Source organism: Erigeron canadensis, chromosome 8 (assembly GCF_010389155.1).
Source record: "Erigeron canadensis isolate Cc75 chromosome 8, C_canadensis_v1, whole genome shotgun sequence".
Classification (NCBI taxonomy): domain Eukaryota; kingdom Viridiplantae; phylum Streptophyta; class Magnoliopsida; order Asterales; family Asteraceae; genus Erigeron; species Erigeron canadensis.
Genome location: NC_057768.1, coordinates 33909421 through 33924446, shown reverse-complemented (window position 1 = coordinate 33924446; position 15026 = coordinate 33909421). Strand labels below are relative to the sequence as shown.

Sequence of the window (15026 nt, the reverse complement as noted above, 5' to 3'; positions counted from 1 at the left end):
TTATATTTCCAAGTAAGGAATATGGGAGAAAAGGGGCCAATAGGATCCGCTTCCACTCATCATCTTTTCTTTCAGTTCTTCATTTCGGCAATTGTATATTGCCAAACTCAAAAGTGAAGGCAACAGCGTTTCTGGAAGATCTTTCATCATTGGGCAACTCCCAATGACGAGATGTCGGAGGGATGTGAGGTGTTGGAGTCCCTCTGATGAAACTGTTTCCAATTTTTTAAATTCTACTAATCCAAGTTTAGTAAGAGATGATGATAATGGATAAGGAAGAAGTGAGGTTGGGAAATTTTTGACGTCTTCTTCTTCTTCTTCTGCCAAAGATGATCCATATCCACCCCATAACTTTAGTTCAATGAGTGAGGTTGGGAGCGGCCCCCATTTTGATATGGGCCTCTTCAATTCCCCTGTTTCTAAGGAATCCAAATTAGGAGGCCAAACCCCGCTTACACCACTGCTTCTTCCAAGAAAAGGAGGACCATCCATACTTCTACAATTCCTGATTTTGAGGTGCTTTAAAAATGAAAGATCTTGCAAATCAGGGAATGACTCTATTCTCCCACAATTTTCTATTTCTAATTTCTTGAGCTGAATGAAACATGTTGTAATTTTCGTCATTGATTTCAGATCTTTCCAATCACGTATGCATAAAACTTCAAGAATTGGCATAATGTTTGCAGTATTGTTGATTAATATAAACACCTGCTTTTCCAACTCCTTCTCCAATTCTGGGTTACATTCCCATATAATAAGTGACTTGAGCTTTTGCCATCCTCCTCCTTTTTCTGTAGGGAAGAAGACACGTGTAATTGAACTACAAGCCCATATCCTTAACTCTTGAATCCTATTAGCAGGACAGCTAAAATGCTCCAGATTTTTACAATGATGGACATCCAAGGTTTCAATGCTATCTGGACAACTCAAATGCTTCAGATTTTCACATTCATAGACATCCAAGGTTTTTATGTTGTCTGGACAGCTCATATACTTCAGATTCGTACAAGACCGTATCATTAACATCCTAAGAGATGTTAGGAAGACGAGGTTGCTCCATTCCTCCCCCTCTTTCTCTTCATCTCCTCCTCCTATTCTCACCAATTTCTCAAACTTAGTAATGTTTAATTCTTCAACTGCCCCAAGAGACTTTACAACACCTCTCCACACCTCATCACTAAGTCCGGATATCTGAGATATACTCAACTTGGTGATTGATGAAGCTACACCAACCAGACTTTCCAATACAACATCACTACACATACGTACAGTTAGAACCTTCAATGAAGGTAGGTTTTTAAGGGATACTTTTACCAAACTAGGACATTCATTCACAACAAGCTTTTCGAGGCACGGAAAAACTCCTACATCGTCATTGGCTAACCCTGCCTCCCATCCTGTCATATTAGGACAATATCTTATAGATAGCTCTTTAAGGCACGGAAAGACTGCAACACCCACCGCATTGACGGACCATACCTCCCACCTTGGCATCCTTTCAAATCTTAGAATCTCAAGTGAGGGGAATGTTGTAGGACCAATCCCGAGTAATTCTGAACCTACCTCTTTCACACCATCCATGTGTTCAATAGACAACTTCTTTAGTGCTGACATTTGCCCAAATGGTGGTAGAAAGTTGCAATTTTTACATTTGTCAATGTAAACATCAGTCAATCTTGTAAACGATGGATCCGTGACCCATTTTGGAAATTCCGTTCCCCCATATGACACAACTTCAAGTTTTTTCAGATTATCAGTATGAGGCTTAAGCACATTCATGACCTCTGTTTCAAGTCTTTGCTTTCGAGAGCCATCAAACACATCACTCCATCTCACCACTAACTCACTAGCCCTCATTTGTGACAGGTTTACCTCCCGCACTTGATCATTATTTTGCAATCTATCTAGCCCATCTATGCAAACTCTCCGACGAAGATTCTTCAATTTCTTTAGCCTGCTTAATGGAAACACGTTTACCCCCCCAATACCAATCTTGGAGAGGGTTTGTAGGCTTTTCATCTCACCAATACCTAAAGGCATGCTCTTCAAAAGCGGGGTGTCCCTAATGTCTAAATGTCGTAAGCTTTTAAGTTTCAAGAAACTTTCAGGCAATTCCTTCAACCCGGCACATCCAAACACGATCAATGTCTGTAAATTATAAAGATTACAAACATTGTCCGGTAAATGTGTGATTCGAGTTTGAGATAGATTAAGATACCGCAGGTGCTTCAAATTTCCAACGAACTCTGGTATCTTGTCTATTTGTAAATAACTCAAGCAAAGAACCCTTAATAACGGTAAGTTTGGAAGAATGTCAACCAAAATCTTATTTGGTAAATGGTATTTCTCGTACTCCCACCAACGAGCTCTCGACACAATCGGAACAGCCAAAAACGATCTCAAACTATTTCCTCTTTCAAGTGCCTCAAACTTTTTGCAGGATATAAATTTCTCACGAACAAAGGACATGTGGCGATACTTGTTCAAACTTTGCTCTTCAATTTGATTCTTCATTTCAATGTCTAACCTTACAAAAAATTCTCCGGCAACAGATGTTGCCAAATCATTCATGAGGTCATGCATCACAAACAACAATTTATCACCGTCTACATGTTCGAAAAACGACTTTGACAACAACTCGTCGAAATATTTCTCACCCAAGCGTTCCATTTCCATTTCGATTGACTCGCTTGTAGTTGATTTGAGCAAAAAGCCCTCCGCCATCCAGAGCAAAATCAAGTCCTCCTTCTCAAACGCGTAATCTTTGGGGAACAAGGAACTGTATGCAAACATTTGCTTCAAGCATGCAGAAAGTTCATGGTAGCTTAGTCGAAGAGCAGGAAGAATACCTCCTTCATCTTTTAAACTCCATATCTTACTATTCAATAGTTCCTTCCAATCTTCTTCATCTGTTCTTGTCTTCAATGAAGTTCCAAGTGATTTTAAAGCCAAAGGCAAGCCATCACATTTTTGCACAATGCCCTCAGCATATGATAAGAGTGATGGGTATGAATCAAAGTTAGTTGCACCCAGTGAATGGTGAGCAAACAAAGACAAAGCATCTTCGTTTGACAGCTTATCTAGACGGTATGGATCATCGTTTCCTAACAGTTGAAGCAACTGTTTCTTTCGGGTTGTGATGATAATCTTACTTCCAGGGGCCACTGCATGAAATGGAGGTACTAAGGTATTCCAATCTTCAATCTCTTCGCTCCACACATCATCCAAGACTAGCAGAAATTTTTTTCCTGCAAGTTTTTCTGCAAGAGCTTCTTGAAGTAGATTTGGATTTTCGAACTTCTTCCCTTCTCCAGCTACAGATTCAAAGATAAGTTTGCTGATATTAAAGCTATCAAACTCATCAGAGACACAAACCCAGGCCTTGAGGTCAAAGTGCTCCTTTACTTCTGGTTCGTTATACAAAAGTCTAGCAAGAGTGGTTTTGCCGACCCCACCCATACCAACAATGGGCATGATGCTAAAATTGCTTTGATCACATGGTTGCCGATCTGCTAAAAGCTTCTTGAGCAGATTATCTTTTTCACCTTGACGTCCAATAATACCATCTGATAATAAAGAGACCTGGTAAAGTCTGTTTAAATTTTTTGACCTTTTATCTTTAACACTCAAACCAAGATTATTTTTTTCATCATACAGATCCTGTAACTTGGTTGTAATGTCTTCTAGCTTCTTGTGCATCTCAGTATTTGATGACGAGAAAGTAGTAGTGCAACAAGTTGGGATGAGCTTTGTTACCTTTCTTGTAATGCCTCCTCCAGCAGGTTTCTCAGTCAGCTCATGATGCATAGCATCAGTAGCCAAAGAATCGAGTACGTCGTCTACATCATAAGCCACGTGTTGAAGACGGTTGAGCCAATCTTTAACTCTTTTATCTTGTATTTCTTTCTCTGCAGCATCGTTGAGCAGAGCTTCTATCTGGGGTAGTGAGGTCTTCAACTTCTTGAGGTGGGACTGAATTTCCTTGGAACGAGCAACCTTGTTTAAGGCCACAGAGGCTAGCTTCTCAAAAACAATCGGGAGCAAGGCAGACAGAATGATTTCAGCCATTGAGTAAAGTGAGACGGATGAAAAACAGATTGTAAATTGTAGTAGTAGAGATTGATTGATACGCTTGATGAAAAAGTGGTGCATATACAAGCAGGAAATTTATCATTATTATTACTCGTATTACTGTTATTATTGTTTAGCGCATTTCATGACACTGTTTTAAAAAGTTTTTTAGTTAGCAACCATTGGACAATTAAAAGGAAGCGGGATACAGATGGAAAACAGATTATTATAGTAATAGACTAATAGTAGTAGAGATTGATATGCAGTGGATGATGAAAATGGGTGCATATATATACAAGAAGTGAAGAAACTATATGTTACAGATATATGATTCCAAAGTTTGGTCGTTTTAACCAAGTGGCCGGCCGGTACAAACAATTAAATCATTTGTTATGGTCGACTTTTTATTATTGTTATTTCACGCTGCCAAAAACTTTTTAGTTAAATATACATTATTGGACGATAAAAAGCAAAGCGACATAATTTACTCGACTACTCCTATATTAATTTCATTTCATATATAATAAAATAAGCAGGGTGATACCAACTGCTAGCATTAAGTGACTATATTTTAAATTATCATATTTCTTTCATCTATATTTTATCAAATTTTCATATTCCTTTCTGTTTGTTTCTTTGTAATGTATATTTCAAAATTTCATATTCCTTTTCGTCTGCTTCTTTGTAATAATGTACATATTTAAACTTAATTTTTCATATGGTTTGTTTCTCTGTAATATAATGTATTTTAAATTCTCATAGTTTTATCTTTTCTGAGGATATATGATAACTTTTATAGTAAAAATTTAAGCTAATAATTAAAGAAATTATTGCAGTGATGAGAAAGATAACTAAAATGTATAAGAAAAACATCAATTAACATTTAAGAGGTATAAATCTACGAGTACAGCAAGTAAATAACATTTTGGTACCATTTGTAATTGTCAACATTAGCTAGTTAGCATATCCTTTGGAAGGGAGGGCTTTTGCTTTAATCTTTAGGGATACTAATAGCATAAAATCAAACCATGTTTGGCCTTTGTGGGAGCAAGAGATTGTAAAACTTATTGTGCAAAAAGAAATGTTTCCCCTTGCTGTCAACCGCTTTCTTCCATCCACACCATCCACCATTCACTACTTTCTTTAGATCATCGCTGCCAGTGTAGTGAGGATCCAGTATAAGAAATGCACAATCACCACTTGTTTCATTGTAATCGACTCCCAAAAGCGTATATGCAAGGACGCCACCACCTGCGTATTTACAAACCATAGTGAATAATATATGCCCGACCCAAATACCAGATATTGGACAATTTTGGGCCTTCCTTCTTATCCCATGGGTGGTATTGGCTTGTCCATAAATTTTCACACGGGTCTGAATGAACTAAACAAAAACTGTTTCTGTAAACTGGTCAAAATGGATGGACACAAAAGTGGCTGGTGATACCGGTGCCATTTTATTTTTCTTCCCATCCACAACAAAGTAACCTCTGTACTCTGTAGTATCGCTATACTATCAAGTAAACCCACTTTATCGTTTTACATGCTCTCCACATGTGACAACATTTGTTTTGACATTTTTTTTGTTCCATTAAAATATTTACAGCTACTCTTAATATACTTTTGGCATTATTTATTGTACAATAAGGTCATTAAAAGATGCTTCATTGTCCCTATTTAGTCATAAAGAACATATAAAGCACCGAATTTTTCTAGACAACATGTCTCGCCATATATAAAGCTACGTTTTGTGTATAAATTTAATGTCAAATTTATAAATTTCAATTTAAACCTTAAATTTTTTATTAAGAAAAAAAAGCTTATAATGACTTGATAGGTAAACAAACTACTATAAAAGAACAACTTATGATGACTTGTCTAAAAAAATTAACTTTTTATTGTTATAAAACAACCTGATGAACAGATGAAATTATAATTAATAGTTTACATCAGAGTATTTATTATTGAAAGCTAAGTGTACCAGGGTGAAACCCTATAAAGCTAAGAACAAAGATATTGTTTTAACTAAAACTCAACAGGAAAATAAAATAAAATAGCTTCTAGCAATTGATCAGATGGCTTCATGGCAGTACACTTCGTATACAAAAAACCTCTCAAGTCATCTTCTTATAAAATAGATAATCATAACAATAATAAACTATTTTGGCCTTATTAGACGCTAATAAATTTAATAATCATGGAGAAAAAATGTTTTGGGTCTACCCAACCCAGTGTTTAGCCCCTCACGAAAAAGTTACCATTTTAATCATCCATGTTCTGACAGATGCCAGTATGCTACCCGCCCTGCCTGTTTTTACCACTTTTCAAATGTGGTTCAGGTATGCTGAAAACGGTACTAAATATGATTGGAAGGGATACTTCACTGACCGATCATGATGGGTGTTCCTTGGGTCTCAAAATGCATTGCGAGTTCTCTGCATTTTTCAGGTAATTCATCTCCAGATCTTACATTTATGACCTTGCAGCTTACCTGTTACATGCGACAGTTATTATGTGAACCAATTACCACTGCTATCTTATGAAGATTGCATGAGTTGACTAGACACGTTATACTTCATGCATCTAATTCATCATTACAATAATCACATTAAATATGCACATCCAAACACACCCTTATACCCAAAGTACTTGCATCAACCAATTATTAGATATAACTGCATCTTGCAGAGCATGACTATACGACAAAACTTACACCAAGGAGTTTATCCAAGACAAAGCTTAGTTCAATGGCACCAATCCACTCACGTGACCCAATAAATGAAGGATCTTTATCCCCAATTTCCACAAGTGACTGTTGTATTTCCCTGAAAGTAAACAAATCTCACCCTCCGACCAGCCTCTTTTCAAATGAATAAAAATGAATACTAAATACGATAGAAATTTCGATACAAAGCTTTTAGGTAGTAATTTCAAACCATCCGCATAATTTTATTTTTATTACACCTTTCGGTTAAGATATTAAAAGTCATACCGGTGTGAAGGAACATTGATTGATGTGTATTGTTGGATTCTAAACCATGAAACGATAGTCTGCAGAGAGCGGTAAGCACAACCCCAGCCCTAAAATTAAAATAAGATAATACTGATCAGAAATACAGTTCTTCTTTCTAATCGGGAAACAAACTATATTTTCAGCCGATCCCCCAATTCTAAATAGTCCAAAACAAGAAATTTACCGAGTCATCAAAACCATCTTGAAGGTAATGATGATAATCATAAGAACCTTGAACCAGAGATACAACTCCTCCATGAACTGCATTAAAGCATTTAGTAGATAAGCAGTGTTGAATATGATCAATAAGAATCTAATCATTTGCATCAATTGATTTGGACATTTACAGCATCAAAAATATAACTTTGATGACTTTCAAACTGCTGGAAACCCATTGACCCGTTTCCTTTAATGCTACTTTTATTAACCATACCCCAGATTGACCCATTGAAAACATATGATCCAAGATTGCCTATTCTAATGAATATTTTCAATAAAACAATAAGAGGAAACAATACTGACCTATAGGGGGTCTTTCAATGTGTGCTTAAAGTGACAATTAGTCGGTTTTAAGTGTTTCACAGTAACTGATTGTGAATTTTTTGTGGCAATCACAAAATATCAACTTAACTATTTAGGGTACAACTAATCAGGTTTGGAGAAGATGACGAGTTGTTGTAAGAACACCACTCACTACTATGATAAGCCACATCCAAACACCCTAAAAGACAAAAAGGCTTCGTGAAACTACTTACCTCCACTACCTGGGATCCCAATGTGTACATCCTTGAGCATAGGACTTCCTGATTTTGCAACAACTTGTTAGCAACCCACAAGGATATAACAACTGATTACACACTGGATTATAAAATCAAATTACCGTTTCGTGAAGTATTTCCACTCGCACTTTCCTTTGCAATCGACAAGTTCAGAGCACTAGCGATTCTTAAAAGAGGTCGATCCAAAGGTAATCCAAGCCTCAAATGAAGAGATCTTCTGATCTCAACTGGAGACGGCAAAACCATGCATCAGAATTAGGTAAACCAGCATACCCTCTCCATTTAAATAAATCAATATATAAGCAGTTCTTCAATAGCTCGAGCCATACAAGATTCCCATTTCATATATGTATTTTAAGGCTAATTCAACTCATACCAAAGTATAACCTCTTGGTAATCATAAATCATTCAGTAATTATTTATATAAGTAGTAAAAACGTACAAAGGGGGTTTGCTGGCGTGTCACCCACCTGGACTCGGCCAGTTTAACTCTCACCAACCCCCCCCCCCCTCTGGAGCAATAACCAACCCCCGGCTCCCAAAAAAAACCTGGACCACCGATTTAAGCTAATAAAGACCTAGCCTTTTCGTCTGGAAGATAATTCTATACATTGTGATGACCATGAAAAAAATTAGTACCGCATAGTACCTTGCTTCATTTCTGTTTCGCCATAAAGTGATTCGTAAATGGCAGTTATCGGGTGCAGGAATCCTGGAGGATTGAAGTGATATGGATGTAGCTATAAAAAATCAAGTTTGCAATAATTAAGATAGAAGCAAAGTAAAAATAAATATAGAGAACATTAGTTAACAGCATCTTTAAACCTTTGGATGTTGCGATAATAGATTGGGTAGGGTCATGTCCTTCATAGTATGTAACTGGTCCACTAACGCAGGAATAATCAACTTTAAAACTTCATCTTTCAGCCGAAGGTCCTTCGCCGCATAGCAGATAACTTTTAATTTATAGTCTACAATTAGAAGCTTGGCTTCACCTGTAGCTCCAACAACAAAAAAATGTAGATGTTACACTTTGTGATGGAAGAAATGCAAGGAATTTTGCCAATGGCGTGAAGCTCAGTTGGTAATGGGTGGGCGCAACCTTGGCACAAATAGTACACATACTCGGGTTTGAGGCCCGGACACTTCCCATAGCCACAACCACTCAGTGTGTCAGGTATGCCTCCACCTTGAAGATAGGGGGCCGATAGTGCGTTGCTGGTTATCAACCTTTTTTGCTAGAAAAAATACATTGAATTCTAGAAAAAAATAATTTGAGGCCTTGAGATAAAACATATAACCCGGATCTATCTATCTATAAGTCAATGGGTTGAAAAACTACCTATACCATGTGATTATAAAAAGGCGCTAAATTCATCCATACCTGGTACATATTCAGCAATAGGTGCAACAGGTTTTAAAGAGGCCTCTGATGTAGATAGAAAGAAGGTTACTTGGATTTTATCTGCATTCTAAATAAAAGAAGTATCACAATGATGCAAATCTCGAAAAATCATTGAAACAGGCCAACTACAAGCAAAAAGGGCATGTCTGTGAGTCTGTCTAGAAGAGTAACTGGGCAGATTGAACAGGGATATCTAATGTGCAATGTAATCTAATGTTTTAGCTATATTATTAACTTTTCTCGTTTGACCTGTGATATATAAAATATAGCACAAATCGACCCATTCATAAAAGAAGGGGTCAAAAACTTCACCCTTAAAAACTTCGTAATTAACTGCATCAATATGAAATTACCTCTGTCGAACAACATTTTCGATTTTTATTCTCAGAACTAAAATAGGAGCACAATAAAGAATTTGCTTTAGATTCTTGAGAAGTGTCATCTGAAAGCGTCTCTGCTGAGAGATTCACATCTTTGGTACGAATAATCACGGACTCACTAAGAGTTTCTAGTAGATATGTTGTTTTGGAGTCTCTAAGTTTAGCAGCAACAGACTCAGTTGCAAGAGTTAGCATGTCTTCTGCATCTGAAACAAAAAGTAACAAAATCTCGTACATTGCATTATTTTGAAACAAACATGCAGTTTCACTCACTGCTCCATATTAATTAAAACTAGACACAAAATTTGGTGACTATGGCATAGTCAATATAAAAATGCTTCGGAACATGCCTATTTGGCAATCTAGTTAGCCTGTCAATAGAATTAACCTATGACCCAACTACATAGGGCATGATCTAACCTGCAAAAAGTGAATACTGTTCTAACCTGGCAACAAATGTGTCATGATGATCTGACCCTTAAGCTAAGAGAATCGCTTCTCGCCTTGCTTGCAAGAGTATAAGCAAGCCGTATGTACGTGACCCAAATAAAACAACCAATTGATGATCACAAGTTCACAACTAAGATGGGCCCAAGCGTATCATAAAAGTACACCAAGGGAAGGCCTACACTACCCCAACTATGGCACACTCAAACTATTGGGTTCTCTGATGCAAGCCATGTAGGAAGTCCATAAAGTACAAGATCCACATGGGATGTTGTTTATACCTCATATCTTGAGCAAGTAACAAAATACATTGTCATCTCCTTATCAGTCACACACAAACACGCAGTAACTAGAAAACTACTATATATATATACACACACACACTACGTGTGACTAACAAACAATTAGGGCTTCGTGACTAACAACCTATGCCAGATAACTTTACAGAAACGCGTAAAAAATACGGACACAAAAACCTTGCATACGTGGAAAACGACATACCTTTCGGATTTTTTTTAACGGAGTAATACACAGGCAACTTGATTGGAAGTTCACAATTCAGAATACAACCTCTCTCCCAAACATACTTCTCAGGCTGGTCTTCATACACAACTGAAGTGACTGACTCAACGACACTCGAGTTCGATACAAAGAAACGAATTTCACCGGAACTTGGATCGACAACAGCTCCAACTAAACTACGATTCTCCGTCCGAGAAAGAGCCTTACTCATTCGACTTGAGGCATCTATGGCATCTCGACCACAGGCGTCGGCATTCAAGTGGGTTGCACCGCCAAGAATCAAAGCTCCAATTACCTCAAATCCTCTAGGTAACAATGACCTCATATCATCTGCCCAAAAATAAAAAATAAAATGAGAATTACCTTTCGATAAAAGATATAAAATTTCTATATATATGTGTACCTGCTTCTTTAGTAAAGTCAGGAGAGAGGGGATCGGAAGGAAGAGTGTGAATGCATCTGAGGGTTGAGATGATTGTGAATTGAGGAAAAAATGGGGAACCAATTAGCCATTGAATGCCTACTGATGCTTGTTGTTGTTGTGATTTGGGGGTGAGAATAAGTTTGCGGCATAGGATACGTATAGTTGGATCATCATCATCGCCCATGGTTGGTATGGTTGGGTCGGGTGGTGAGCTACGGTGGATGATGGGGTTTTGACTATGGCGGTGTGATTTATGTTGGGGGTTTTCTCAGAGTGTGTTTGGCTCCCTTTTTTTTGTGTTAAGCTGCACTACTGTTGTTTTGTTCCCGGACTAGACCAGAAGTCTACTTTGACAATGCGTAAAAATGAATGATTTTTTTGTTAGACTAAGAGTAGCAACCCTCCAAAGAGTATCTTTTGACAAGTTATCAAGGGGCTTTCTTCCGTATTCACATGGAGCAAGGCTTCTTTATAATGCCCTTCAAATGAGGTGAGGTGTAACATTCGCGACTTTTGACCTATGTTGACTTGTAACGAAACGAAATTTAAGGTATGATTAAATGATAAATTCCGGAACGTTTTGACATGTTTTAACGTAACGTTGAGTTAGATTATGTTTACGGTCTCGTTTTAGCGTTTAAATGGGTAACGAATAGCTATTTGTCGAAATTAGCGGAGCGTGAGCCACTTTTGGACCTCTCTAGGTCGGCCCCCAACCCCCCCTTCACACCCTCCACTCATTCATTCTTCCACAACTCTCTCTATTCTATCTCTTTTCTCTCTTTCTTTCAAAGCAAGACCAAACACCCCCCTTTTATCATCATCTCTTTCTTTTCTTCTTTAAAAATCCGGATTTCAACTTGTAGTAGTAACAAAAGTGTTAGTAAATCAAAGTATAACAATAATCTCTTGCAAAACTTCAAGAAATTTGGGTTATAAACATGTTCATCCTTCTCAAGAACTCCAAAAACAGATTTGAAGCTCCGGGACGAATTGGTAAGTAGTCTTTAGCTCAAAAAGTTCCTTTTAATTAGTAGATAACTTCCTTGTGTTGGATCTAAATGAATTTGGGTCGATTTAGGGTTTCATTAGGGTTTTGGTTGAATTTGAGGTGAATCCGGATTTGTATGATGTTATGAATCGAATCTATGATAGGGGTTTTGTTTGTTTATGTCAAATGATGTTGGTTTGTGCTTCAAAACATGTCTTGAATCTTCCTTAGTCGATCTTGAAGTCAAGAATCTGACCAGTTGGAGCACGGCCGCTCAGACAGACGCATCGTGCTTGTGGCCGTGCTACGTGCCCAGTTATCATGTACTGCAGATGCTCACACGGCCGACCGTGCGAGCGGCCGCACTTTTTCTGTCATTTTCTCAAGTTTTTGTTCGGTTATCGGTCGACTTTTAATTATCCAAAACTTGTTTATTAGTCTTATATCATCATTTTAAGGTCAACAAAGTTGATTAAACACATTCCTAAACACTTTGATTTTTACGTCAAATTTTGGTACTAATTAAGTCATTAAATCCTATTTAACTAAAACTTTTCAATATGGTTTAAGCATTCTTAGATCACTTTTAGATCACCCTTGGAAATTATGGCGTAGTTTAACTAGTTAGACCTTACCGTTGGGATGCCTTTGTGATATTTTGATATTGTAAAGTAGGTTGTGATCGTTGTTGAAGTTTGGTTGTGGACCCTTGATGACCGTAGGACATTCTTAGCGTGATGTTAACTTGTTGTAGCCGCTTAAGGTGAGTTTCGTAAACCCTCCCTACTCAATTGAGATTCGGGCTGAAAAGTGTACGTGCTTGTTATTGTTGTTTAATCGATTGATTGATTTCTTGATTAACGTATTGACTTGTTGCTCGGTTATTATGCTTTCGTTTATGAATACTTGTTGTGGTTTGGGTAGTTGTACATACATGGAAGACGGTTATACTTTCAATGAATAGGAGATGTGGTGGGAAGGCTGCGGGTGACCCTATATATAAGCATCAATGATTCCTTGAAAGTAGAATCGTATGAAGTGTATGTGCATTGTGTTGTTGAATGATGGAAAACGTTTTGAAATGGAACGGGACATAGGATCTCGCATGATAACATTTTCCCCCTTAACGTATTATAGATTTGTGATTGTGATACCGATTAAGTTCATGTTGATGGCATAGCGATAAGCCCACGATTTGTGGCATAACTTTGTTGTTAATGATGTTGTTTAACATGTATATTGAATATAAATGCTTAGTTGTAACGTAACGTTGATCATGCATTTGAAATATATGTAAGTCATACCGTTGATCATGCCGTTGAAATATACGTAGGACATGCCGTTGAAATATACGTAAGACATGTCGTGATATTACGCATTTGAAATATATGTAAGTCGTGCCTGGAACGTATTTTACGCATTTGAAATATATGTAAGTCGTGCCTGAAACGTATTATACGCATTGTTTATCATGTAAGTCGTGTCGGTTTATCGCGCATTATTTATTATGTAAGTCGTGCCATTATAACTATAATTGAACGTAAACGTTGACTTGTATTGATTTGTGATAACGTGAAACCTTTTAGGGTTTCCTTGGAACGTGATTAAGTACTCTAATCCTCGTATATCGTTGACGGTTGTTATCCCGACACACTTGTTTCCTATTACTTGCCCCTACGAACTCACCAACTTTATGTTGACGCGTGTTAGTACACTTTTCAGGTGACAGGTTAACTCAAAGATGTATTGGATGATTGATTGCCTGATTTTGTTAGAATTGGATTTGGACTTGGACTTCTTAGATCCGTGATTCATTATTCCCGATTAGGGTTTATGCTTAGATGTGGTCCGGTTGCTTGCACTACTAAATGGTTCGTATGGATTTACTTGATCCTTTTATGCACTTAGTTTACTCTACATAATTTCCATGTCGTGCTGTGCTTTTCCTGTGATACCCCATGATTCCGCCTTGTTGGGGTGTTACATGGGGTCACTGAACCAACAGATCTTTTGCTTCTTCAAATGGAGGCGTCGAATTCTTCACGCTATGCGTTGTTTCTTGATCAATAACGCCCCTTGGGGCAATGTGCATGGCTTCTTTGGGCTTTCTAAGGCTTCTTGTAGCAAAAAAAAAGGGAAAAAGACGTCTCCATATAGCCTTAAAAAATTAAGTTATTAGTAATGGACATATAATTATTATTATGGTTGAAAAACTTGTGATTCGGGATCAGATCGGCGAGGGAGAGTACCGAGTTTTTAAAACTGAAATTTAAATCGGGGAGAACCCAAATCGGATTTTTATACAAAATTTATAATTTTTGAAATTATATGTATGTAATAAACCTCAAGTTTAAAACATACTTCTTTGAAAACTTTAACATGTACTTCAAAGTTCAAACTTCATTCCTTTGAAAAATAAACTTAAATCAATTTAGGATTTTTTAAAAAAAAAACAAAAACAATTTTTTTTTACCAAAATTGACTCGAGTTTTAACACGATCCCAATTCTTAACCTATCCTAGCAAGTTTGACTAAGTTTTACATGCGATCAATTCGTTGGCCAAGTTTCCACCCGATTCTAGCCAACGTGACCCGTTTAACCCCCGATTCTGATTCCGACTCTGAGTTCCCGACCGAGATTTACAAGCCTGATTGTAATTACTTTTAAGTTCTTGAGTTTGTCATTACCAATATTTTCCGTCAACAATATGAGAGAACTATTAATCATTTTTATTTAACATGGAACCAGATAAGAATGGAGGAAGGGTGTGTTTGGATTTTTTTTTAGTTTCTCCCATTGGCGTAAATCAACTTGTGGTCCTTCAATTCCTTACTCTTCGCCAAATATTTGCATGCAATTTCGACTATATAAATCGGCCTCATGGGGTCAATCTTTGTTTACGTGGAGCATGCTATTGTAACCATTTTGTGTATGTGTGTGTGGGTTTTGGAAAGGGGGGGGGGGGGATTGGGTGTCCACCGCCATTGCGGAAA

At 37.4% G+C, this 15026-nt stretch overlaps 2 protein-coding genes across 2 annotated transcripts; both read right to left on the bottom strand.

Moving 5' to 3' along the window:
• LOC122610683 (putative disease resistance RPP13-like protein 1) lies at nt 1-4068 on the bottom strand. Its single transcript, XM_043783652.1, has one exon. It carries the CDS (start codon nt 4066-4068, stop codon nt 1-3), a length of 4068 nt encoding a protein of 1355 aa, XP_043639587.1.
• An 860-nt stretch (nt 4069-4928) lies between these two features.
• LOC122579036 (probable Ufm1-specific protease) lies at nt 4929-11384 on the bottom strand. The gene is made up of 13 exons (XM_043751120.1): nt 11021-11384; nt 10597-10947; nt 9622-9854; nt 9248-9335; nt 8689-8858; nt 8513-8603; nt 7965-8090; nt 7840-7887; nt 7269-7345; nt 7064-7152; nt 6785-6896; nt 6460-6562; nt 4929-5322 (listed from the first exon to the last, which is right to left on the bottom strand). Exons 1-13 carry the CDS (start codon nt 11223-11225, stop codon nt 5093-5095), a joined length of 1923 nt encoding a protein of 640 aa, XP_043607055.1. The 5' UTR covers nt 11226-11384; the 3' UTR covers nt 4929-5092.
• Between the last annotated feature and the right edge of the window lie 3642 nt (nt 11385-15026).

What these genes read in the sequence shown, in the direction of transcription:
- LOC122610683 (XM_043783652.1), bottom strand. Translation starts at nt 4,068, where the DNA reads ATGGCTGAAATCATTCTGTCTGCCTTGCTCCCGATTGTTTTTGAGAAG.
- LOC122579036 (XM_043751120.1), bottom strand. Translation starts at nt 11,225, where the DNA reads ATGGGCGATGATGATGATCCAACTATACGTATCCTATGCCGCAAACTT. An exon ending in TGGAAATACTTCACGAAACG is followed by an intron (nt 7,888 to 7,964) that starts GTAATTTGATTT and finishes TTGCAAAATCAG; the next exon opens with GAAGTCCTATGCTCAAGGAT. An exon ending in TGGGATCCCAGGTAGTGGAG is followed by an intron (nt 7,346 to 7,839) that starts GTAAGTAGTTTC and finishes GCTTTAATGCAG; the next exon opens with TTCATGGAGGAGTTGTATCT.